The following is a 24,229-nucleotide window of genomic DNA, read 5'->3' as shown; positions in this document are numbered from 1 at the left end:
CGCTTTTCTATGTGTTTTCCGAATCTCTTCCCCTCTTTAACATTCCATAACAAACTTAAACTAAAATCTCGGGACTTTATAGCACTATCCCACCACGCGTCATGGGGACTCCATTATTGAACAAGTCTGTGTCTTGGGTGGGACCTGCCCTTCCTCATTTTCTTCGCTAGAGGAGGTTTTGGACAGCAATCCTTCCTTACTATAGGAAGAAGGCGGAGACATTTACTACGACACCGGTTGGTGGCCAGGAATATGACTGACAAGGGCATTAGCAAATGGTTCCGAAGTAAGCGGCCGAAGTTTATACTTGTACAGCCAAACAAATGGCAGAAGTGCAGCCAACGGCCAATGAAGACTGGTTTTAAAAGAAGCTTGGGGGAGGGGCCTCCCTGAAGGGGCGGGCTCAAGGTAAAGAGTCTGAAGTGGACTCTGGGAGAGTCAGAAGCGTATCCGGTGTTAAAAGAGCTTTGTGGGCTCCAGAGAGGTAAGAAGGTTCTTGTGAAACTAGCGTTGCGCAAGCCGAGAATGAAGAATGGAAGGGGGTTAGCAGTTACTCTGCGAACGAGAATGGGAGTAGTCTCCGTTTTCGGACAGACTGCACCCTATGGGAAAAGGCCCCTGCTCTGCGGCTGGGCTCGGGATAGCTGGGCGGGGTGAAGAGAGGAGCTGGTACCGCGCATGCGCAACTTAGGCGTAAGGGAGGGCCAGAGGCAAGTCAGCCGGGTGTTGGGGGTCGTCCTGGCTCCTCACTCTGCGTGGGAGCACTAGGGAAAGCCCCTTTTTAGCCTCCCTTTCCTCCTTCCTCCCAGTTTGCGTACCCCCTCTTTTTTCCGCCTGGAGTAGACGCAGGGGTCCAGGCCTATCTGGAATTTAGGGCACGTCCCCCGCCCCTTTCCTTTTGAGGGTAACGAAAGCGAAACCTCAGGCCTTTACGGTCACCCCCCCCCCACCCGAATGATCCCTGCTCTGCTACGGACCCTTGGGCCGGGTGCCTGAGTGAGCGGCAGGTGCCGGGTCTCGAGCAGGGCCGCGTCAGGCAGGCTGCCCCGTCACGGCGGGGCGGGTGATGTCACTCTCCTCTGTGACTCGCGAGCTTGCTTAGTTAAGTACAGGCCGACCGCAGAGGCGGGAGGTGCGGAGGGATCCGGGTTGGGCCTGGCTTTCCAGTCTCAGGACCCAGTCCCGCTGTGGTCTGATTGGGTAGGTGAGGTGGCTTGGCTTTGTTTCGTCCGGAGCCCGGTGGGCGTCTTTCTCAAAGTCCGATTAGGAAAGGCGGCGTTGGGCGTTGTTGGTTTTTTTGTTTTTGTTTTCATTTTTGTCTTGTTTTTCCTGGGACCTGTTTGCTGAAGCTGTGGTAATAAGTAGGCCGTGGTATTTTTGTTTATTAAGAGTGGAATTGCTACCCCATGTTAGCCGGCTAGCATTGTCCATTCCAGACAAGGACCTCGCTGTACTTGAGACTCTGTTCTAGAAATAGTTAATTTGTGAATGTGTAACTCGGTAGAAGAGCTGACTGTGTCTAAAACAAAGATTTTAAGGTTAAAGGTTAACGGAGAATGGGCTTTCTGGTTACTTATTGATATTTATTTTTATTTTATCTTTCGGTAGAATGTGTAGTTTAAGAATTCAGATCAACAACTAAGGTGCTTCAACAAAGAGTTGATGCTTCTCATCTCTCTCTCTTCCTGTCTGTCCCTATCTGTCCGTCTCTCTGACTCTGTCTCAATCACACACAAAAAAAATGTTTTCAGTTCAAGACAGATTTTTTTCCAGTCGCACAGCCACATTTCTCATAGCTTCTGCGAATCACAGTTATTTCTGTAATGATTAGATTTACTCTTTCATGTTTTTTTATTCCTCTTTGTCAAATTTTTTTTGTTCTGGCTTCAGTACTAAGTTGACATTTAAATCCTCTGCCATTTTCCTTCAGTGGGGACAGAATGGTTGAATCCTTGAGAAATGCAATCTGTAATTTAATTCCGAGTTTCCTTCTTAAATTATTCATCTTGTTGTGGAACCATGGTGTAGTACTTTCTTCCCTTCTGTACTATTGATCTGACTGAAGTCTTACTCTCCTAAAGAATAGGAAAGATAAAATTAATCCATATAGTCAGCATTTCTGTGTTTTCCCTGTTATGGATATTTTAAGTTTATTGTAGAAATGCTTAAACACACACACACACACACACAGAAAAGTGTAGTAGAAATCAGCATATGTTAGTTTTTTTAAAAAGATTTCTATTGCTCTATGGCTGGAACTGCCTTAATGAAAACTTGCTTTTCTACTGTAGGGTGTACAGCAGAAAGAGGACCAGACGTGGGAGGTCAGAAGACCCCTAATCTGGTCCAGGCTTTGCTATTTTTGTATTTTAACTTGCTGATGGTCAAGTCAATACTAATGTTCATTTAGCACTTTTACAATGATTTCACACAATTTTCTTACTGGAATTTAATAAGCTTGGTAGAGCAGATATTAATTATCCTTATCTTACAGATGAGGAAGCCTAGAGGACTAGAGGTAAAATGATTTTTCCAACGTTATCTGGTAGAAAATGCCAGTGACTGCCAATCCACTGCCTATCCAGTGCCACTGTTACACTGCTTTTTTTAAACTTTATTTTTTTAATCTTTTAAGTGGGACTAATCATTCTTTCCCTCCTCTCATGTATTGGTATGAAGATCAAAGGGGATAATGTATATGAAAGCACTCTGAAAATTGTAAAATTTTATACAAATGGAGTTAGTGGTATTATTATAGAAGGTACTACTGCTGGCTTTAAGAGTTTCACTTGATTTCATAAACTACCCCAAGAGTGTTGATCTCCTCTGGGAAAGCACTGAATATTCTCTTGATGCTCAGAGTTCTAAATTATCCTTTACTACTATGACTTGGTTGTTGAAGCTGGTAGTGTCTTCCACTCAACTGTTTTGTCCCCCCAGATTCTAATCCAAATTTCATGGAGTTTTGTTTCTTTTTATTAATATTTTTTTATTTATTCATTTTAGAGAGGAGAGAGAGAGAGAGAGAAAGAAAGAGAAAGGAGGAGCAGGAATCATCAACTCCCATATGTGCCTTGACCAGGGAAGCCCAGGGTTGCAAACCGGCAACCTCAGTGTTTCCAGGTCAACACTTTATCCACTGTGCCACCACAGATCAGGCTCATGGAGTAGTTTTTATGCACATTTTTGGTTTTCCAAAAACAATGTTTAAACCAAAGAGAGCAAGACTGTAGAGATTGGCTTTTAAAACCACTTGAGTGATTGTTCAAGGTAGATCTCCCTCTGAGCCAGTTTGAGAATGTTTATTTGGTTATAATATTCTTGATCAGATAATGAGATCTAGATTTGCTCCAGAGACTCTTGGTTTGTGCTTAAGTGTGTGGACTAGTAGCTGATTCACATGCAAACTCTGCTCTGAAGGTGTTTAAAACCAAATGTGTGAGAATAGTATCAGTACAATTAACTGGAATCCAGAACACTTGAGAAAAGAGCCTCAAGGGTGAGGATTGAGTGGATGTGCTGTTCTAATCTACACCCGCTTTCATTCGAACTAAATATGGTGTTAACTAGAGAGGGATTGCTGGTTTATACTAGAAGATGATTTTGTATTTAAGACATTGGGACTTGCTTATGATTCAGTGTCTGTCAAACAGTTGTTATAGAGCTCTAGAGAGATTCAGTAGGGTTAAAATTTGGTACAATAATTTATTGAAGGCAATAGGCATTCCCTCGCCAGGTACTGGTTTGGTTCTGAGGCAGTCCTCTAAAGAGACAGAATTCAGTGTTAGCTAATCCAGTGATTTTGGCCCAAGCTGCCAGGCGATGAGGGGGTACTCAAGACATGTTGAGCTCAGAGCTAGAACATCTGAAGTCCAGTCCTAGTTGCAATGGAATTTCTTTTTTTAAAAAAGAGATTATTTATTGATTGATTTTAGAGAGAGGAGAGAGAAAAAAAGGGGGGGGGGAGAGAAGTGGGAAGCATCAATTTAGCAGTTACTTTTCGAATGTGCCTAGTTTGGATAATCCCAGGATTTCAAACCAGTGACCACAGCATTTCAGATCAACACTTTATCCACTGTGCCACCACAGGTCAGGCTGAAGTGGAATTTCTTCTCTTTCTTTTTTTAAAATTATTTCTTTTTAGTAGAGGCAGACAGGAAGGGAGAGAGAGGAGAAGCATCAACTCGTAGTTGAGGTAGCTTAGTTGTTCATTGAATGTTTTCTCATATGTGCCTTGAAGGGGGGGCTCTAGCTGAGCCAGTGACTCCTTTCTCAAGCCAGCCAGCATGAGGTCCTATCTATGATCCCATGCTCAAGCTAGCAACCTTGGGGTTTCAAACCTGGGTCCTTGGCATCCCAGGCCAATGCTCTAAACACTATGCTACCACCTGTTCAAGCTGAAGTGGATTTTTTTTTTTTTTTTATATAGGGACAGAGCAAGAGTCAGAGGGATAGATAGGGACAGATAGACAGGAACGGAGAGAGATGAGAAGCATCAATCATCAGTTTTTTTCATTGTGACACCTTAGTTGTTCATTGATTGCTTTCTCATATGTGCCTTGACCGTCGGGCCTTCAGCCGACCGAGTAACCCCTTGCTCGAGCCAGTGACCTTGGGTCCAAGCTGGTGAGCTTTTTGCTCAAGCCAGATGAGCCCACGCTCAAGCTGGCGACCTCGGGGTCTCGAACCTGGGTCCTCTGCATCCCAGTCTGACGCTTAATTCACTGCGTCACCGCCTGGTCAGGCAAATTTCTTAAACTGAATAGACCAACCTCCTAGGGGTGGCAAGGAAAGCATCAAGCAAATGACTACTACTTCATCAGAATCTCTACCGCATCATTTTATCACTTAGTGGTCATTAGGCTGTCTTGAAACACCTGTAATCCTGTGGGGCAGGAGGTACAGTGTAAATGTGCCAGAAGAGAGGCATGGCATTTAAAGAAAATTATTTTGTTTTAACCAGTTATAAGATTTATCAAATTTTTTTAAATTCTATTTTATCATTTTCTTAGACTGTTTCTCTCATCCCCCTTTAATTTAATTTAAATTTTCATTTGGGTAATTATTAAGCCTTCAGCATATAGCTAGATGTTAGTTAATGGTTTAAAAGTAATTTACTCCTGACCAGATGGTGTCACGGTGGATAGAGTGTCAGCCTGGGACGCTGAGGCCCCAGGTTTGAAACCCTGAGGTCACTGACTTGAGAGCAGGCTCAGCAGGTTGAGTGCAGTCACCTGCTTTAGTGTGGGATCATACACATGACCCCATGGTCACCAGCTTGAGCCCAGAGATCACTGGCTTGAAGCCCAAGGTTGCTGGCTTGAGCAAGGGGTCATTGGCTCAGCTGGAGCTCCCTTGTCAAGGCACATATGAGAAAGCAGTCAATGAATAACCAAGGTGCCGCAACTATGACTTCTCATCTCAGTCCCTTCCTGACGGTCAGTTCTTGTCTGTCTCTCCCCATCTCTTGGTAAAAAAAAAAAAAAAAAAAAAAAATCATTTATAGTGGATATGTAAGTTAGGTATGTGTTAAATGTCTTCTAAAACTAGACTTTTAAAAGAGATAAACATACCCTGAGGACTTTAGAGTAGTGAGTGTTTACACTAGTAACAATAATGATTAACATACTGAACTAGTGTTATGTATGAGGCACTATTCTAAGCACTTTATCTGTATTATTTCACTTAATCTTCAGTCCTCTGAAGTATTATATTTTACTCTGTAAAGTATTTTATGTTACTCTTTTACAAATGAGGAAACTGGCACAGTGAGGTTAAGTACCAGAAATTTGTTGCATGTCGTCTAGTTAAGGAAATAACAGTCAGGATTGGAATGCAGTAGGTCATGCTTTTAACTACTATGCTAAGGATATGGTTATGCAGTCTGAAAATTATTCAATAGGAAGAAAGACTGAAAAATTACAAGTAGTTCCACCTCCTATTTAAAAGATTTTAACCACATGGAATTCCTTTTCTCTTTGGAGTATCAATTTGTTGCTTCTAGATGTGTGGGAACAGAATTCAAGACTGGTCAAGTTACAACAGGAATGAAGAACCATAATTCACAAACTAAATGATTAAATGTGTAAACAATGTTTCTTTGACTTGCTGGTTTAATGTTGGTTTCTTTGACTTGCTGGTTAAATTGTATACACTGAGGCAGCTGCTGTTCTGGCTCCAGCCTTTTTCAAAGGCAAGGATTTTTTTAAAATTTATTTTTAATGTGTACTAAATGCATGATTGTTTCTGTTTTGCATAGCTTTTGGCCAGGTTTCATATGCACTGTACCTAATAGGTGTTGGAATAAGATTGTAGAGAATTTTTAAAATTTAAGGCCTGGCCCTTTATAATCTTCATTTTAGGACAAGGGTTAGAGGAAGATAACTAGAACAAAACAGATTTAACAAGACACCAGACATAGATGTTCATTGATAAGAAGGTCTCCTCATTGTTGTTAATGTTTAGAATGGCAATAGGGTAGCATTATTAATCAAAGACCTAACTTTTTTTTTTTTAATTTTTTATTTATTCATTTTAGAGAGGAGAGAGAGAGGGAGAGAGAGAGACAGAGAGAGAGGAGAGAGAGAGACAGGGGGGAGGAGCTGGAAGCATCAACTCCCATATGTGCCTTGACCAGGCAAGCGCAGGGCTTCGAACCGGCGACCTCAGCATTTCCAGGTTGAAGCTTTATCCACTGCGCCACCACAGGTCAGGCCAAAGACCTAACTTTTAAAAAAATATTTATTTTGAGAGAAAATGTCTATTGTTCCACTTATTTCATTAGTTGATTCTCCTTTTCTAACTTAAAATATTTTTTTAAGATTTTATTTACTCATTTTAGAGAGGAGGTGGGGGTGCAGCAGGAAGCATCAACTCCCATATGTGCCTTGACCAGGCAAGCCTGGGGTTTCGAACCGGCGACCTCAGCATTCTAGGTCAATGCTTTATTGACTGCTCCACCACAGGCCAGGCCAAGAACAGTTTTTTAACTCATTGCTTATTTGCACGTTAGCTCTTCTGTTTGTTATAGACAGCAAATTATCATATTGCCTTGATTCTGAGACCCAACTTTTTCCCCTCATATTTTAACATTTTGGAAAATATGTAATGTAATATGTACATCATGTCATCTTAAATTTGTATACTGCATTGCAGTTCTTTCCCCCACATACAGCTGTTAGTAAATTGCAGTGTATCTTTGTGTGTGTGTGTGTGTGGCAGAGACAGAGTCAGACAGATAGGGACAGACAGGAATGGAGAGAGATGAGAAATATCAATTCTTCGTTGCAGTTCCTTAGTTGTTCATTGATTGCTTTCTCATATGTGCCTTGACTGGGGGCCTACAGCAGACCGAGTGACTCCTTGCTCGAGCCAGCAACCTTGGGCTCAAGCTGGTGAGCCTTGCTCAAACCAAATGAGCCCATGGTCAAGCTGGCGACCTCGGGGTCTCAAACCTGGGTCCTCCACATCCCAGTCTGATGCTCCATCCAGTGCGCCACAGCTTGGTCAGGCTGCTGTGTATCTTTGCGTTTAGAAAATTTGGTCAATTTTTCACTTAAATCAAAAACAGGACATTGTTCACTTAAATGTTAGAGTAGGTAGTAATTTTAGAAACATTTTATTTGATTTCTTTATGGTTTTAAACCACAAGCCACTACTAAATCATGGAGAAATTCGTATTCGACACCTCCCACCTTACCCTCATGATCTTTAGTGGTTTTGGTTTTTCCGTCAGCAGTTGTAAGAGAGTCATGGAAAGAGGCAGTCAATACCCCCTGGGAAATGTCAAAGAGTAAACTGGGACAGAGGCGTTTCTGCCATTCTCCCCTCCTAAGTTTCCACTCAGTGGGGTCTACAGAGTGTTCCCCCTTTCTGGGTAACAGTCTCCTCAGTATTCGAGTATTTACCCCACCCCCTCCTTTTTTAACTCTTGAAATTGGAAGCAAGAGGTACTTCAGTGTCATTGTAAATATGGACTACTGAGAAACTTGGTTCTGAAGGTTGCTTCAGTACTGTTGCAAGTTCCGTCTAGGGATGTCATTAGGGATGTTAATAGAAACCTTAAACAAAGACACTTTGGAGGTGCTGGATTGTGCCATCTTGTAAGTTTGCTCTCTAGAGGATGTACACATGGTGGTTCTGGAAGGCTGTGGTTGGCAGTGCAACAGACTGCAATAATTGCACCATCTAGATCAAGAGGATCTGGAGCCCTGAGACTCACAGACGAGAGCAACAGCTTTAGTAGATTCTGCAGTTCTGCAGCTTCTCACTGTATCCATCCTTGAGAACAGAACTGACAAAAGAATTGAGGTGAGTAGGGATGGTGAGAAAGGAAAGAGGAAATCAGAGAAAGCATGCCAGTCATTTTAATTTTTATATGTGAGAGCCTCAGGAAACAAGTGGTAATGATGCTTTTGAACTCTTAAGAATGGCACCTTTCTACTGGCTAAGGATTCCTCAGGAAACTGATATGTGGATTTTAACTTTTATTGCCCAGGTGAATTTTGCTGAGTATTGGGTTAAGTGCTGATTAGAATGGGTGTGAGTAGTTCGCCTGTCAAACAACTTACCTTTTGTGTTTTAGTCCCTTCCTTCCCCTCTCTCTTTTGGTAGTTTTGAAGAGGATGGGGCATTACAAGTCTGGAAGATTTATATTTAGGAAATATGAAAGCTCTTGATTAGATTTTTAGTTCTATAGATTGAGTATGTTTATTTAGGATTGCATATGAGGTAGGGGAGAGAGCAAAACTTAAGACCCTGACTTTATGATATTGATATGTTATGTGACCTGAGTATAGTTTAGTTTGTTTGTTCATTTGTTTTAAATGATCTTTGAGACAGTTGGCAATATCTGAATAAGGTCAGTAAATCAGATAATAGAATTGCATCAATGTTGATTTCCTCATTTTGGTCATTGTTTTTAAGATATACACACTCAAGTATTTAGGAGTAAAGGAACATTGTGTTTGCATGGCAAAGAATGTATATTTTTAAGTCTATATGTTTCTATATATAGACAGAAGATGAAAGAAATACTTGAAATAGTAACATTTGATTTGGGTGAGGGTTGTACAGGAATTCTTTGAACACAGCTCTTTTGTAAAAAAGGTTCTGGAAAAAAAAAAGGTTTTGAAATTATGTGTAAAATCTTTTTGCACAACTTTCCTTTTCATGGAGGTAGGAACTTTTCCTCTTTTTAAAATTATGAATTCCTTTTAGTTCAGTTCTAAAATTCATTAGGGGCCTGACCTGTGGTGGCGCAGTGGATAAAGCCTCGACCTGGAAATGCTGAGGTCGCCGGTTCGAAACCCTGGGCTTGCCTGGTCAAGGCACATATGGGAGTTGATGCTTCCAGCTCCTCCCCCCCTTCTCTCTCTCTCTCTCTCTCTCTCTCTCCCTCTCCTCTCTAAAATGAATAAATAAAAACAAACAAACAAACAAACAAACAAAAAAAAAAAAAAAAAAAAAAAAAAAAAAAAAAAAAAAAAAAAAAAAAAAAAAAAAAAAAAAAAATAAAATTCATTAGGTAGAAAGTTTCTACGTGTATATATTTTAAATGGAAGGCCTAGTGCAGACCTTTATAGCCTTGCTTGCTTACTTTTTTTGTTGTTGTTGTTCTTGCTTGCTTTTTTAATCTTTGCACTTACATGCCTTTTCTTGTGTGTGTGTGTGTGTGTGTGTGAGAGAGAGAGAGAGAGAGAGAGAGAGAGACTGAGAGATCCAGAGAGAGGGACAGACAGACAGGAAGGGAGAGAGATGAGAAGCATCAATTCTTCTTTGAGGCACCTTAGTTGTTCATTGATTGCTTTCTCATATGTGCCTTGACCGGGGGGCTACAGCAGACCGAGTGACCCCTTGCTCAAACCAGATGAGCCTGCCCTCAAGCTGGCGACCTCGGGGGTCTCGAACCTGAGTCCTCCGCATCTCAGTCCAACACTATCCACTGTGCCACCGCCTGGTCAGGCTCCATGCCTTTTCTGAGTGAATTCTGTAGCATCTTGAAACAATGACATAAAATTGCTTTATGTTCCAGTGACTGGGTTCCTTTAACTATATTGCTAATTGAAAATTTCTCAAAGAAAGTCTTTTAAAGGGGTAAATTACTTTCTCAAAGAATAAAAATTCTAGTAATGAAATATTCTGGGGAGAGGAAGATGGGTTTGTTTCCTCAGTCCTCTTTAAAATTATGATTGCAAATGTTTTCTAGTAAGAAATATATAAAAATAAAAATAGTTGCACTAGCCAGTTGGCTCAGTGGATAGAGCATTGGCTCAGTGTGTGAACATCCCGGGTTTGATTTAAGGTCAAGGCACACCTGAGAAACAATCATCTTCTCCCCACTCTCTCCCCTTTCTCTCTTCCCTTCTTGTAGCCAGTGGCTCGATTGGGTTGAGCATCAACTGGGGCGCTGAGAATAGCTCAGTTGGTCTGAGCACTGGCCTCAGGCACTGAGGATAGCTTGGTTGATTCAAGCATTGGCTCCAGACAGGGCTGCTGGGTGAATCTTGGTTGAGGCGCATAAGGGAGTCAGTCTCTCTTATCTCCTCCACCTCACTTAAAAAAAAAAAAAAAGTAAAACTGGTTATATTAGAACGGTGATGAGATTTTAAATAACTTTCATTTTTCAAAACTTGTATGTTGCTTTTTCTTTTTATAAGAAAGTTGTTATTTTGTCTTGTATCTTTAAAATAATCTTCCTTTCTTTTTATTCTTTATTCTACAGAGCGGAGGCTGTGCACCACAGACTCTGGCATCATGAACATATTTGATCGGAAGATCAACTTTGATGCACTCTTAAAATTTTCCCATATGTAAGTGTTTTGACCTTGACTGCAGTTTCTTACTGCTTTTTCTTTCATATCTGGTTTTTTCTTTTTCCTAGTTTATTAACTTTTATGTATATAAACTAATATTGACTTCACTAGAATCCTGAGGATGTGATAAGCACTCAGATTCCAAGGACTGCTTTGTGGTCACTGGAGAGCCCTTTAGTTATTCTAGTTTCAGTACTGATTGTTCATAATTTTGGTTTTGGCTCTTTCCCAGCAATTAAGATTCTCTGTTAGTTAACCTATTTTCAAAACATTCTTTTTTAAATTGTGATAATAACTTTTACATATTCCCTGGTAGAATAGAGGGAGATGATTTTGTAGCTTAGAGATGAGATTGAACTGGTCCCAAAGTGATGGCTGTTATTAACATTCTTCCTAGAACCCCCTCAACACAGCAGCACCTGAAGAAGGTCTATGCCAGTTTTGCCCTCTGTATGTTTGTGGCGGCTGCAGGAGCCTATGTCCATGTGGTCACTCACTTCATTCAGGTAAGAACAGTTTTCTCTCCTAGGTGCTATTGTACAAATTATAATTGGAAGAAACTAGCTCAGCCGGGTGGTACAAACCTATACCCTTTCTTAATCCTTTTCAGTAGTTTGGCATCTGAACTCAGCCAAAGCCAGCTGGTAAATCAAGACATATAGAGCCATTAACATTTTCTGGCAACTCTGGCCTCTCTAGATACTGCAATGTTTAGCTTCAGAATGTCTTAACCCTGACACTGAATGGTGTGTTGTTGGTGATGTATGAGACCCCTTCCCACTGAATACAGGCATAATGTGCATGTTGGGGTTCTTCTCCACAGTAGCCCTTCTATCTTTTGATCCCTTTTCTCTTTTTTTCCTGAATAACTGTGGAGTACTTAGATACAAAACACTGATTGAATGATTAATTATCAAGAGGGGCAGGGCTGAGACCTTAAAGGATTTGACCCATTTTACTCTCAGATATACTTACATCTGCATGGTTGAGTGAAAAACCTTTCAATAACTCATTTTCCTGTGTAGAAGGAGAGTTTGGGTTTGGTCAGCAGGAATAGAAGGGCAGTTGAGGAATAATCAGTATGTTTGAAGTTCTCACTAGCAAGACTTGTCTTTTTTAGAGTGTCCTTTTTTTAGTATAAGTACAAGGGTGTGCCTCAACCAAGAACTATCCCTCTGTTCAATCATTTCTTGGTAGGGACTTTGTGAAAAATTATTCTAGATACTTAAAGGATAAGACTTTGATCCCTTAAGTTTAGACTAAAATATTCTACCTTTTAGGCAAGAGTGGCTCTCTTAAATAATGTAAAATAAAATCATCCTCATTATTCATGGTTTTCATATTGGTGAATATACCTACTCATTAAAAATTATTTGTAACCCTAAGATCAGTCCATTTGCAGACATTTACAGTCAATACCCAGAGCAGCAAAAAAATTTGAGTTGTCCATTATACCCGTTTCAGCCAAAGTTGAACGAAGGGGAACACGTTGCCTTATTTCAAGTTCTCAAATTGTAAACAGTAGTTCTTTTCATGATCTATTTAGTGGGCCTTTTTTTGTTTTGTTTTTTCAGTTTTGTGCATTTTGTTGATCATTTTGCTATTTAAAATGGCTCCAGATGGCCCTGGCCAGTTGGTTCAGTGGATAAAGCATCGGCCTGTCATATGGATGTTCTGGAGTTGATCCCCAGTCAGGGAACACGTGAGAAGCAGCCATCGCTTCTCTTCCCTCCCTCTCCTCCTCTCTCTCTTCCCCTTTTGTAGCCAGTGGCTTGATTGGTTTGAGCATCAGCCCTTGGTACTGAGAATAACTCTGTTGATTTGAGCATTGGCCCCAGATGGGGGTTGCCAGGTGGATCACAGTCAGGGCGAAAGCGGGAGTCAGTGTCTCTGTCTCTTCTCCTCTCACTTAAAAAATCAATCAATCAATCAATGGCTCCAAGCACCTGGTGCAGTAGATAGAGCTTTGACTTGGGACGCTGAGGTCCCAGGTTCGAAACTCCAAGGTTGCCGGCTTGTGTGCGGGCTCATTCGGATTGAGTGCAGGGTTGCTGGCTTGAGTGTGATGATCCCATGGTTGCTAGCTAAAGCAAGAGGTCACTGGTTCAGCTGGAATAGCCCCTGGGTCAAGGCATGTATGAGAAGCAATCAATGAACAACTAAAGTGCCACAATTGTGAGTTGATTCTTTTCACCCCTCCCCACCCCATCCCCACCCCCGTCTTTCTCTCTTGCTTTAAAAAATAAAATGGCTCCAAGCATAGGTCCTGGCCAGTGGCTCAGTTGGAGCATCATCTTGATGCACCAAGACTATGGGTTCAGTCCCTCATTAGGGCACTTTAAATAAAAGAGAACCATTGGCTCCAAGCATAGTAGTAAGGTACTAAGGTGCTCTTAGTGTTCCTAATTTTGAAAAGACTGTGATGTGTCTTATGTAGAAAATAGTGTATTAGATAAGCTTTTTTCAGGCGTGAGTGATAGCGCTGATGATGAATCATCAATATACAGTATATCAAAGTGTCTTTAAACAGAAAATACATAAATTAAGGTTATGTATAATGGATGGAAATGTTGTGAGTAGAGGGGCTCACAAGAACCTAACATTTTATTTCCCGGAGGAGTAGTTCAGAATTCAGTAATTCATTGTTCATGGTGACTTATAGTATGTAACTACTGTGAAAAACAAGAATTGAGTATACCTTAAGGGAAGGAACTTCAGTGTCTACAGACGTCCCTAGTGATTTCTCTCTATTTAAATGCCTTTTCCCACTTTTTTTTTCTCTAACAAAACTGAGGCATGTTCATTGTAGAGATTTGGTTAGTAAACTACTAAGAATAAATATAAAACTATAATCCCAGCCTTGCTGGGTAGCTCAGTTGGTTAGAGCATCGTCCCAATACACGAAGGTTGCAGGTTCAATCCCCAGGCAGAGTACCTAAAAGAATCATCCAGTGAATGCATAAATAAGTAGAACAACAAGTCAGTATTTCTCCCTTTCTTCCTCCCTCCCACCCTCCCTCTCTGAAAATCAATGTTAAAAAAAAAAATTAAAACCAAACAAACTGTAATCTCATTACCCAGAAATAACTACGTGCTCTTAATGTTTGGGTACTTTTTGATACCCTCTGTCTCAGTCCTTTCAGGCTGCTATGACAGAATACCTTAGACTAGGTGGCTTAAACCAGTGGTCCCCAACCTTTTTTGGGCCACAGACCGGTTTAATGTCAGAAAATATTTTCACAGACTGGCCTTTAGGGTGGGATGGATAAATGTATCACGTGACCGAGACAAGCGTCAAGAGTGAGTCTTAGACAGATGTAACAGAGGGAATCTGGTCATTTTTAAAAAATAAAACATCATTCAGACTTAAATATAAATAAAACGGAAATAATGTAAGTTATTTATTCTTTCTTTGCGGACTTGTAGCAGTCCGCAGCCCGGGGGTTGGGGACCACTGGCTTAAACAACAAACAGTTCTTATAGTGTTCTAAGCTGGGAAGTCCAAGATCAAAGCGCCAGCAGATGTGTTGTATGGTGAGGGTCTACTTCCTGGTTTATAAATGCTCATTTTCTTGCTGTGTCCCCACATGGTAGAAGACACAAGGGAGCGCTCAGAGTTCAAGGCCACTAATCCCTTTAGTGAAGGTTCCACTCTTACAACCTAATCACCTTCCAAAGACCCTACTTCTAAATACCATCATACCTGGGGGTAAGATTTAAACATGAATTTGGGATGGGGGACACAAACATTCCATCCATAGCACCCTCTCTCAGTCTTTTTTCTCTGAATGTGTATAGTATATAGTTGTGGGGGGGGGGTTCCTTTTTTTTTTTTGTATTTTTCTGAAGCTGGAAACGGGGAGAGACAGTCAGACAGACTCCCTCATGCGCCCGACCGGGATCCACCCGGCACGCCCACCAGGGGTGACGCTCTGCCCACCGGGGGGCGATGCTCTGCCCTTCCGGGGCGTCACTCTTGCTGCGACCAGAGCCACTCTAGCGCCTGGGGCAGAGGCCAAGGAGCCATCCCCAGCGCCCGGGCCATCTTTGCTCCAATGGAGCTTTGGCTGTAGGAGGGGAAGAGAGAGAGAGGAAGGAGGGGGGGGTGGAGAAGCAAATGGGCGCTACTCCTATGTGCCCTGGCCGGGAATCGAACCCGGGTCCCCCGCACGCCAGGCTGACGCTCTACCGCTGAGCCAACCGTCCAGGGCCTGTGTGTGTGTTTTAAAGTGGTAAAAAAAAGGGTCATTTCTGCCTGACCAGGCAGTGGCGCAGTGGATAGAGCTTTGGACTGGGATGCAGAGGACCCAGGTTCGAGACCCCGAGGTCGCCAGCTTGAGCGTGGGCTCATCTGGTTTGAGCAAAGCTCACCAGCTTGGACCCAAGGTCTCTGGCTTGAGCAAGAGGTTACTTGGTCTCCTGAAGGCCCATGGTCAAGGCACATATGAGAAAGCAATCAATGAACAACAACTAAGGTGTCGCAATGAAAAACTAATGATTGATGTTTCTCATCTCTCTCCGTTCCTGTCTGTCTACCCTTCTCTCTGATACTCTCTGTAAAAAAAAAAGGGGGAGGGGGCTCATTTCTATTTGATCTACAGATTGGAATGTGCTTCCAGCACTTGTCACTTTGGTTCATTTTTTTCTGATTTCTTGGTCAAAACGCATAGTTTGACTCGGATAGTTGTGGTTGATGGACTACCCAGTCCAGAAGAGCCTCCAGTGTCGACCATGGTCCTAACCCTGTCCTTTAAGGCTTCTGGTTTCTCTCTTCAGCCCTCACTGCCTTCTCTACTGCCTCTAGGTTAGAAGCAAATATTAGAAAGTTCAGATGAATATTTAAATCTAATAGTCTCTTAGAAAAATAAATTTGATACTCAGTTATGACTCCATCTGACAGGCTGGCCTGCTCTCTGCCCTGGGTTCTCTGGGGTTGATGATTTGGCTGACGGCAACACCTCATAGCCATGAAACTGAGCACAAAAGACTTGGACTTCTTGCTGGATTTGCTTTTCTTACAGGTATGTTAAGGGATTGGTCTAATTTTGAGGGGTGGTGGGTGGAGACTGGTTTTTAGTATCTCTTTAGATTGGGCCCAAGATTTGTATTTATCCTGATTCACCTCAACTAGTACACTTAACTCTCCAACCTTATATTTGAATGCATTTTGCTTTGTACTGCTTTCTTATATTGTGTAGGCATGTCTTACTTCCCTATCTGAGGGTAAGCTCTTTATGTCTAGTGCCTATGATTTCTACTTTTGTATCCAAAAATAAATATATGTGTGCTAGAATTAATGAGTTTTGAGAATTTAGGTAGACTCACACTGGCAGCTATCATAGAAAAATCCATCTATTCTGAACCTTATAAAAAATAAATTAAAGCCATACATTGAGATCCGTCACACAGGGCCCTTTGCTGATTCTCAAGAAAAGAATTGGCCCTGGCCGGTTGGCTCAGTGGTAGAGCGTTGGGCTGGCGTGCAGAAGTCCCAGGTTCGATTCCCGGCCAGGGCACACAGGAGAAGCGCCCATCTGCTTCTCTACCCCTCCCCCTCTCCTTCCTCTCTCTCTCTTCCCCTCCCGTAGCCAAGGCTCCATTGGAGCAAAGATGGCCCGGGTGCTGGGAATGGCTCTATGGCCTCTGCCTCAGGCACTAGAGTGGCTCTGGTCACAACAGAGCGACGCCCTGGATGGGCAGAGCATCGCGCCCTGGATGGGCAGAGCATCGCCCCCTGGTGGGTGTGCCGGGTGGATCCTGGTCGGGCGCATGCGGGAGTCTGTCTGACTGTCTCCCGTTTCCACTTCAGAAAAATACCAAAAAAAAAAAATAATTAAAAGCACAGCACTTCTAGAATTATCATTAAGGGAAACTGAACTAAAGCTACACAGTAAAAATACTTGCAAAGCAAAAGCTCTGGCCATGGACCTTGGTTGGTTAAAGCATCATCTGAAGCACGGAGATTTCTGGTTTGATCCCCAGTAAGGGCATGTACAGGAACAGATTGATGTTCCTGTCTCTTCCTCTCGCTAAAAAAAAAAGGAGGGCAAAGCAACATTTGAGTTAGTACAACCCATTCTAAGTGAGTCTAATCTATACCATGTTGAAGAAATTGTAGAAAGGCAGGGATTAGAGATTAAGACTTTTAGATCGGGGAAAGCTAGTTTTTGAAGGCACTAAGGGGTGGAATCAGAAGGAGAAAGGAGAGTAACCAAAGTAGAGGAAATGTTGAAGCCGGAACAGGCTGCTGCTGTGCCCTCCTGTTGGCACATGTCCACCTGCAGAACTGGTCTGGTCTTTTTTGCTACAAAGAAAGTCAGTACTATGTGACTACAAAGTTTGCTACCACAGGCTCTGCTTTATTCAGTTCTTTTTCTCTAATCTAATTCCTGATCTGGCCCACATTACAGGCTCACACCACTCCTTTTAAGAGTTTTGCAGCCTTTACCAATGTAGCTCGAAAATGTTTGACATGCCTGTTTCATTTTTCCTAATATCTGTTCCTCCTGGGGGTCATTGATTTTCAGATAAGAGGATAGTTTTGCAGCTCAGTATATAAATAAATTAATCAAGTTTAAGTTCTCTTGAAAACAATGCAAGTGTAGAAAGAGATTTAATTACTTTAGTTCACTTATTATTTTTTTTTTTTAGGAACATGGGCATGCCTATGCTCATTAATGTTCAGCTTTTGGACAGGGGTCCTCTTCAAGAATTGATGGGTGCTCTCCCTCTCAGGAGCCTGTCCACGCTTTCCCCTTCCCTCTCCTCTTCCCCCACAGGCATGTATCTCCTAGACTCTAAGGGTCTCCAGGAAACTGGCAGCCAGGGGAGCAGCGGGCCGCAGCAGCTTGGATCCCGCTAACCCCCTGCACCTTTTTCTGACTTCCCAGTGAGTCAGAGCAGCCCTGCCTAGGCTCTCTGGTTGCTGCTTCTGTTCTAGACCCTTCCTTATTTCACTATCCCGGCTTTAATAAACTTACTCTGAAAATTGCTGTAAATTTAAAAAATTGATTGTAGTAATATGTTCTCGGGCTTTTTGTTTTCTAGGAGTTGGCCTGGGCCCTGCTCTGGAGTTGTGCATTGCCATCAACCCCAGGTGACTACTTTAGTGTCTTACATCTTTCTACCTTTATGAATGTACCTTCTAAATATAGACTATTCCTTGCCCTGTCCAGTTGGCTCAGTGGTAGAGCGTTGGTCTGGCGTGTAGGAGTCCTGGGTTTGATTCCCGGCCAGGGCACACAGGAGAAGCGCCCATCTGCTTCTCCACCCCTCCCCCTCTCCTTCCTCTCTGTCTCTCTCTTCCCCTCCCGCAGCCAAGGCTCCATTGGAGCAAAGTTGGCCCTGGTGCTGAGGATGGCTCTGTGGCCTCTGCCTCAGGTGCTAGAATGACTCTGGTTGCAACAGAGCGACGCCCAAGATGGGCAGAGCATCGCCCCCTGGTGGGCATGCCGGGTGGATCCCGGTCAGGCGCATGCAGGAGTGAGTCTGACTGCCTCCCCGTTTACAACTTCAGAAAAATACAAATAAATAAATAAATAAATAAAGACTGTTCCTCTAGCCCTCAGTCTAATGGTCTTTTTTTAACAGCATCCTTCCCACTGCTTTCATGGGCACAGCAATGATCTTCACCTGCTTCACCCTGAGCGCACTCTATGCCAGGCGCCGCAGTTACCTCTTTCTGGGAGGTAAGTGTGGACTGGAAGATGGGGAGAGGATCTCCACTCTAGCCTGGAGTTTCACTAGGACTGTTTCACTATACCCATCACCTCACCTTTTTTTGACTACTGGGTTGAAGTGGAAAACTTCATTCTGGGGGCAGCGTGGCTTTAGTGGGATGGCTTTACTTTGGCTTCTCTCATGATGGCTTTTTGTCATCTCTTATAGGCATGTTGATGTCAGCCATGAGCTTGATGTTCTTGTCTTCCCTGGGGAATCTTTTCTTTGGATCCATTTGGCTTTTCCAGGTAAGACTTTGCATATAACTTTCCAGCAGCCATTTGGCTCACACTTCTTTGTCTTGACTAATCCTCCTAGGATGGAGCCTTCTGTGAGTAAAAGTTCAGACTAAATGGGTTTGATATTACTAAGAGGACAGTTTGCTCAGGGATTATTTTCCTAAGGCCAGTCCAGTATCAGCTCCCTGTTAAAATGATTGCCTCTTCCAGTGACAAAAAAATAAATTAGTGCAGAATTGTGTTGAGGGAACTAATGTGGTCTTCACCATAGACTTCAGTTTCCATGAATGTAAATGTCTGTGGGGTTAAAAGACAAGAAAAAAAAAAGAAACAACAAAAAAAGAGGCCCTGGCCGGTTGGCTCAGTGATAGAGCATCAGTCTAGCATGTGGACATCCTAGGTTTGATTTCTGGTCAGGGCACACAATAGAAGCATCTACTTCTTCAGCCCTCCACCTCCTCCTCCTCTCTCCCTACCGCTCCCTTCCTGCAGCCATGGCTTGATTGGTTCAAGCATATCATCCAGGCATTGAGGATAGCTCCGTGGAGCCTCTGCCTCAGGCGCTAAAAGTAGCTTGGTTGCAAGCACGGCCCCAGATGGGCAGAGCATCGGCCCTAAATGGGTTGCCCAGTGGATCCTGGTTGGGGTGCATGTGGGAATCTATTTCTCTATCTCTCCTCCTTTCACTTGGAAAAGAAGGGAGAAAAAATGTCAGTGGGGTTAGCATTTGATGTATTTATTTTCTAGTGGCCAAGAACTAGAAAGAATATGGCTTTTTTCTCTATGGTGTCTACCATATGGTAACCTCATCTCATTCTTTTGTTAGGCAAACCTGTATTTGGGGCTGGTGGTCATGTGTGGCTTTGTCCTTTTTGACACTCAACTCATTATTGAAAAGGCTGAAAATGGAGATAAGGATTATATCTGGTGAGTGTGAAAATTGGTCTTTAACAGAATGAAGGGTGGCCCTGGCTGGATAGCTCCATTGGTAAGAGCCTCGGCCTGAAGTGCAGAGGTTGCCAGTTTGATTCCCCCACCAGGGCACATACAGGAACAAATTGATGTTCTTGTCCCCTTCCCCCTCCCCTCCTCCTCCCCTTCTCCCTCCCCTCCCCTTCTTCCTCCCCCTCCCTCTTTGCTCTCCTTCTCTCTCCCCTTTCCCTCTCTCTTTCCCTTTCTACCTCTCTGGCTAAAATCAAGCTAAAAAAAAGAAAAGAATGAAGGGTGAGGCATACTCTTCCATTCTGCAGCTCTTTTCTGAATCCTAGGGACAGCCTTTGTCTGGCTCACTTTTCTGTCCACATTGGCAGGGATGAGTAGACCAGGTGGCACTGGTTGAATGCGTCCAAGTTTCAGGGGTGTATGTGGAAGGATACCATACTGTGCACCAAATAGCAAAGTTTCTCTCAATTCTTGAAAGACATGAGATTTTTAAAAATTAAACTGCTAATCTATCTATACTTTTAATAATGGTTACCTCTAGGCAGAGAAGGAAAGGAACTCTTCACCTTTCATTCTTTATACTTTTGTATTTTTTTTATACCTTTAACAAGGGGCCCTGGCCAGTGGCACAGTGGATAGAGCATCATCTTGGAGCGCCAGGGTCTACGGCTCAATCCTCAGGGCACCGATTTGATCCCCAGTCGGGTCAACCCCGAGGGTGTCGGCTCGACCCCAAGGTCAAGCACGTATGAGAAGTAGTCAGTGACCATACTCCTCAGTGGAACAAGTTGATGCTTCTCTCTTTCTCTCCCTTTCTCTCAAAAAACAAACAAACAATACTTTAACAATGAGAAGATATACATATAAGTTTTTAAATATATGTATTTTTTCATGTTGAAATCCTCTCAAAGTTAGTGACAGTTCAGAGTTGGGCCTCTGCCGAGTCTAAAGCCCGATTTTCCTTTTTCCTGTGCTGTGTGGTTTCAGTGAGGACAAGGGGCCCAGGCACAGCTTTACTTCCTTAGTTGGTCGTGGTGGCGAAGCTGACTCATAAGGTCGGGGGTTTATGTTTTACATCTTTGTGTAAAAGGAAAGTAGGAAGTGCAATTTGTGATCTGGTTCTTTCTCAGGCACTGCGTTGACCTCTTCTTAGACTTCGTTGTACTCTTCAGAAAACTCATGATGATCCTGACTATGAATGAGAAGGTCAGTCAGCCCACTACCCAAAGATGAGAGAAAGCTCCTGAGCTCAGCATCTGCGTATACTTCGTCTGAGCACTTGGTTACACACTATGTAAATCCAGGGTTATGTAAGGTGGACCGCTAAGTAAGAAGTAAACAAGTAAACTAGGAGTCTTTAGTCTTTAGCTGATGGAGAAAAAGCAATAAGTAAAAATAGTAATTTTTTTTAACTGATCCTTAAGCTTAGTGTCAAAAGGAAAAGAGCTTTGGTGGCAGCAAACATTCTATACGAAGAATTTCAAGATTATAAAGACAGTTATGACACAGAAAAGAATATTCTAGAGGATTTGTATAATACTGGCAACCAGCTTTTGTAAATACATTTCAGAAGTAGACTAATTTAGCCTGGCCTGTGATGGCACAGTGGATGGAGCTGGAATGGTAAGGTCACCAGGTTGAAACTCTGGGCTTGTCTGGACAAGGCACATGCAAAAAGCAAGCAATGAACAACTAAAGTGAAGCGACTCTGAGTTGATACTTCTCGGTCCCGTTCATCCCCCCCCCCCCCCCCCGTAAAATCAGTAAATAAAATCTTAAAAATAAATAGACCAATTTATCCATTTGTTGGTCTTAGTTTTTTTCCACAGAAGCATTCTGTATATGATTAGTGAGTTTCAAACAATCTACTCCAGCAGCAGGGGGACAAATGAAACCTCAGGCCTTTCTTACAGTCCTTAATATGGAACAAGACAGTGCAGTGGTGGTGGAAGCAGGTGACCAGATGGGTTTGGTTGTCCTCTAGTCTGTGCCACAACTGGACTGAGCACCAAACAGGTGTCTCAGTCTCAGCCAGAGCAACCCAACTTTCTTTTATTTAATACATGGGGCTTCCACTTAAGATGACAGAAAAATTCCCCTAGATTAGAATATTTCTGAATGTTGGTTTATGACCAGAATTGTGCTTCCTTCTCAGGCCTAAGGGAAAGTTGGTGGTCTTGGCCTTGGTCTTAATCTCTTGTTTAGTGTTTTTTTAGGGTAGACTAAAATTCACTGGTTGGGATCTGAGTTGTGAGTAGCCAGGAGTGGTCAGGCAGCCCACTCTTGATGATACTCTTTAGTGTAGGAGTGGGAACAATTGCTTAAAATGTATTCTCAAGTCTGTCAGTAATTTGAGGGACCATCAGGGGAGATGGTTAAGATTCAGCTCCTGCCTCTGGTGAAGGAGCATTTCTCATTCCTTTCTTCTGTCCTGATCCCTTCCAGTTCCTAACCAGAGGCAGCCAGCGATTAACTCACTGGAGAGTTTTAGTTTGAATGTGTGATGGCACAAATTAATTGGGTCATTTTTCTCTATTTCCAGGACAAGAAGAAAGAGAAGAAGTGAAGTGACCATCCCTCCTTTCCTAGTTTGGCTTCCTTCCCTCCACCCCTTCGTTCTCTTTGCACACATTGCAGGTGGCGTGTTCTGTGATAATGAAAAGCATCAGAAAAGCTTTTGTACTTTGTGGTTTTCTCTATTTTGAATTTTTGATCAAATAGTATGGAGTTTGGCTTCATATTCCTGGAGTTTTTCGCACTCCTTTGTCTGCCATCCCCATCCCCAGCTCCCTGCTTAGGCAGCTTAGGCAGCAGTCCCCTGTGGTGAGGAGTGGGACTTGCAGGACCTGTGAGGGAGACACTCAGGAGGCCACTTTCTGACTGAGCCAACCAAGTGGACTTGAACTGTTTGGTAGAGCCACCTCGGCCTTCCTTCCTCCACACTGTTTGGTACACTTTTCCTGTGGGACTGGGCAGTGTGTTTTCTTTTGGAAAGAAGTTTGCTGGCTTGTTACTCAGGCTTGTTATATCCGAGCATCTGTCAACCCTACAAAGGAAATGAAGAGTCTGGTGGATGCTCTGCTGCTTCCAAGCTGCCCGACATGTCTGTCTGCCTTGCGATCACAAAAGGGTGTGGATCCGTGTGTGTTCTTCTGCCTCTCCCTTATCTGACCTTCAGGGAACCTGCCTGCTTTCTGTCCCGTCCCTGGGGTGGGAGGGTTTCAGCCCAAAGAGAAGACTAATTTTTGTCAGCACTTGTGAAAAGGTTGATTATGTATGGTGAGGTAGAGCCTAGAATTCCCAAATTTCCCCTGGTGGTATTATTTTTTTTATTGGTTATCACCTTAGTTACTGAGTGACCTGTTCCAGGTGGCTATGATTAGAGAGCCCAGGAAAGGAAGGGTAGGGAAGGGAAATGGTTGAGCCTCTGGCAGTAACTATAACTAATCCTGCCAGAAAAACTTAGCTAAGGACTTGTTTGGGACAAAATCTGAGTGGTTCTTTGTTCAAATCAACAGAATGGAACTTGAATGACTTGGGAGGCAGCATTCATACTAGTCCTTTAGTGCATTTTTGTTATCTCCTACCTAGTACTGGTAGTGTCCAACCAGAAATTTGGGGCAGGAGATAAATGTTTATTTTACACATGCATTGTAGTTTTTGGCTGTCTGCCTGTTTCCATAAATCTGCAGCCTTCCTGGCAAGGCCTGGGTGACCAACCTACAAGACATCTGAACCCCTGCAGTTAGTTCTGTGGCTGCAAGTGGAGAGGAGGCAGTGCTAATGGGGATCACCAGCTCCTTCCCTGTGGGTTGCCACTGTCAGCTGGCACAGATAGGCGGGCCTTGGGTGCAGTTTTGGCTCTGGTTACTCACAGGGCTTGGGGGTAAGGGGGACTGAGCCAGTGAAAGCTCACTTCCAATAGGACACCGATTTTGGCTCTGCTTGTTTACACCCAGTACATTTCGGTCCAGTGGCTACTGGTTTGCAGTGCATCACATCCCTGTGTCATCCCATGAAAAGGCTTGTTCCCAGGCTGTGTGTATTTCCAGAGAGGCATGCCACTGAGAATGGCTTGCTTCCACGGGGTACACTGCCCTCTGATTGAGCTGCTGCCTCCAGCCTCTGGCTTGAGAACTTAAGTAAAGGGACTTCCTTCTTATTAAACCCCCAATACCAACTCCATACATGTGTTGATTGTCTGCTAGGTCTGAGAATCAGTTAGGTCTCTTGAAGCCAAACTCCATTTCTTGTGTTTTTTTGCTTGGGATAAAGGAGTTTTTCTTTAGAAACAGTGCCAAGAATGATAAGATATCAAAAACCACTTTTAAAGAAAATGTCTAACAAGGTTTTTAAAACAGTAATCACTGTAATTATCACTTTCTTTTCTAGTTCCTTGGTTTTCAGCTCAGGCTGCATTCTCATACTGTGAAGACAAAGGTGTTTTTGATCAGAAATATATGAAATCTACATAGTCTTAATTTGTAAAAAATTAAAGAAAATTCCTTAACCTTT

The 24,229-nt window shown here is 43.0% G+C and overlaps 2 protein-coding genes across 3 annotated transcripts in view; one reads left to right on the top strand and one right to left on the bottom strand.

Moving 5' to 3' along the window:
* The window catches only part of BCDIN3D (BCDIN3 domain containing RNA methyltransferase), a 119,922-nt gene that overhangs the window by 2,087 nt on the left and 93,606 nt on the right, over positions 1-24,229 (bottom strand). The window lies entirely within an intron of this gene.
* On the top strand, positions 377-24,229 carry TMBIM6 (transmembrane BAX inhibitor motif containing 6). 2 transcript variants are annotated; one of them, XM_066257900.1, is made up of 10 exons: positions 377-484; positions 10,724-10,811; positions 11,212-11,320; positions 15,715-15,835; positions 17,862-17,910; positions 18,405-18,502; positions 18,702-18,781; positions 19,599-19,699; positions 20,845-20,920; positions 22,257-24,229. In XM_066257900.1, exons 2-10 carry the CDS (start codon positions 10,756-10,758, stop codon positions 22,278-22,280), a joined length of 714 nt encoding a protein of 237 aa, XP_066113997.1. In that variant the 5' UTR covers positions 377-484; positions 10,724-10,755; the 3' UTR covers positions 22,281-24,229. The 2 variants fall into 2 exon arrangements, with proteins under 2 accessions (XP_066113997.1, XP_066113998.1); XM_066257901.1 differs by lacking the exon at positions 377-484 and adding an exon at positions 1,178-1,200.

Source organism: Saccopteryx bilineata, chromosome 2, assembly GCF_036850765.1.
Source record: "Saccopteryx bilineata isolate mSacBil1 chromosome 2, mSacBil1_pri_phased_curated, whole genome shotgun sequence".
NCBI classification, from domain to species: Eukaryota; Metazoa; Chordata; class Mammalia; order Chiroptera; family Emballonuridae; genus Saccopteryx; species Saccopteryx bilineata.
Note: the sequence above shows the minus strand (reverse complement) of the source record. Positions and strands in the feature narration are given on the sequence as shown.

Coding starts and splice junctions, on each gene's coding strand:
- TMBIM6 (XM_066257900.1), top strand. CDS start 10,756: ATGAACATATTTGATCGGAAGATCAACTTTGATGCACTCTTAAAATTT. Junction 18,503..18,701: donor CAGTTACCTCTTTCTGGGAG/GTAAGTGTGGAC, acceptor CATCTCTTATAG/GCATGTTGATGTCAGCCATG. Junction 20,921..22,256: donor TCCTGACTATGAATGAGAAG/GTCAGTCAGCCC, acceptor CTCTATTTCCAG/GACAAGAAGAAAGAGAAGAA.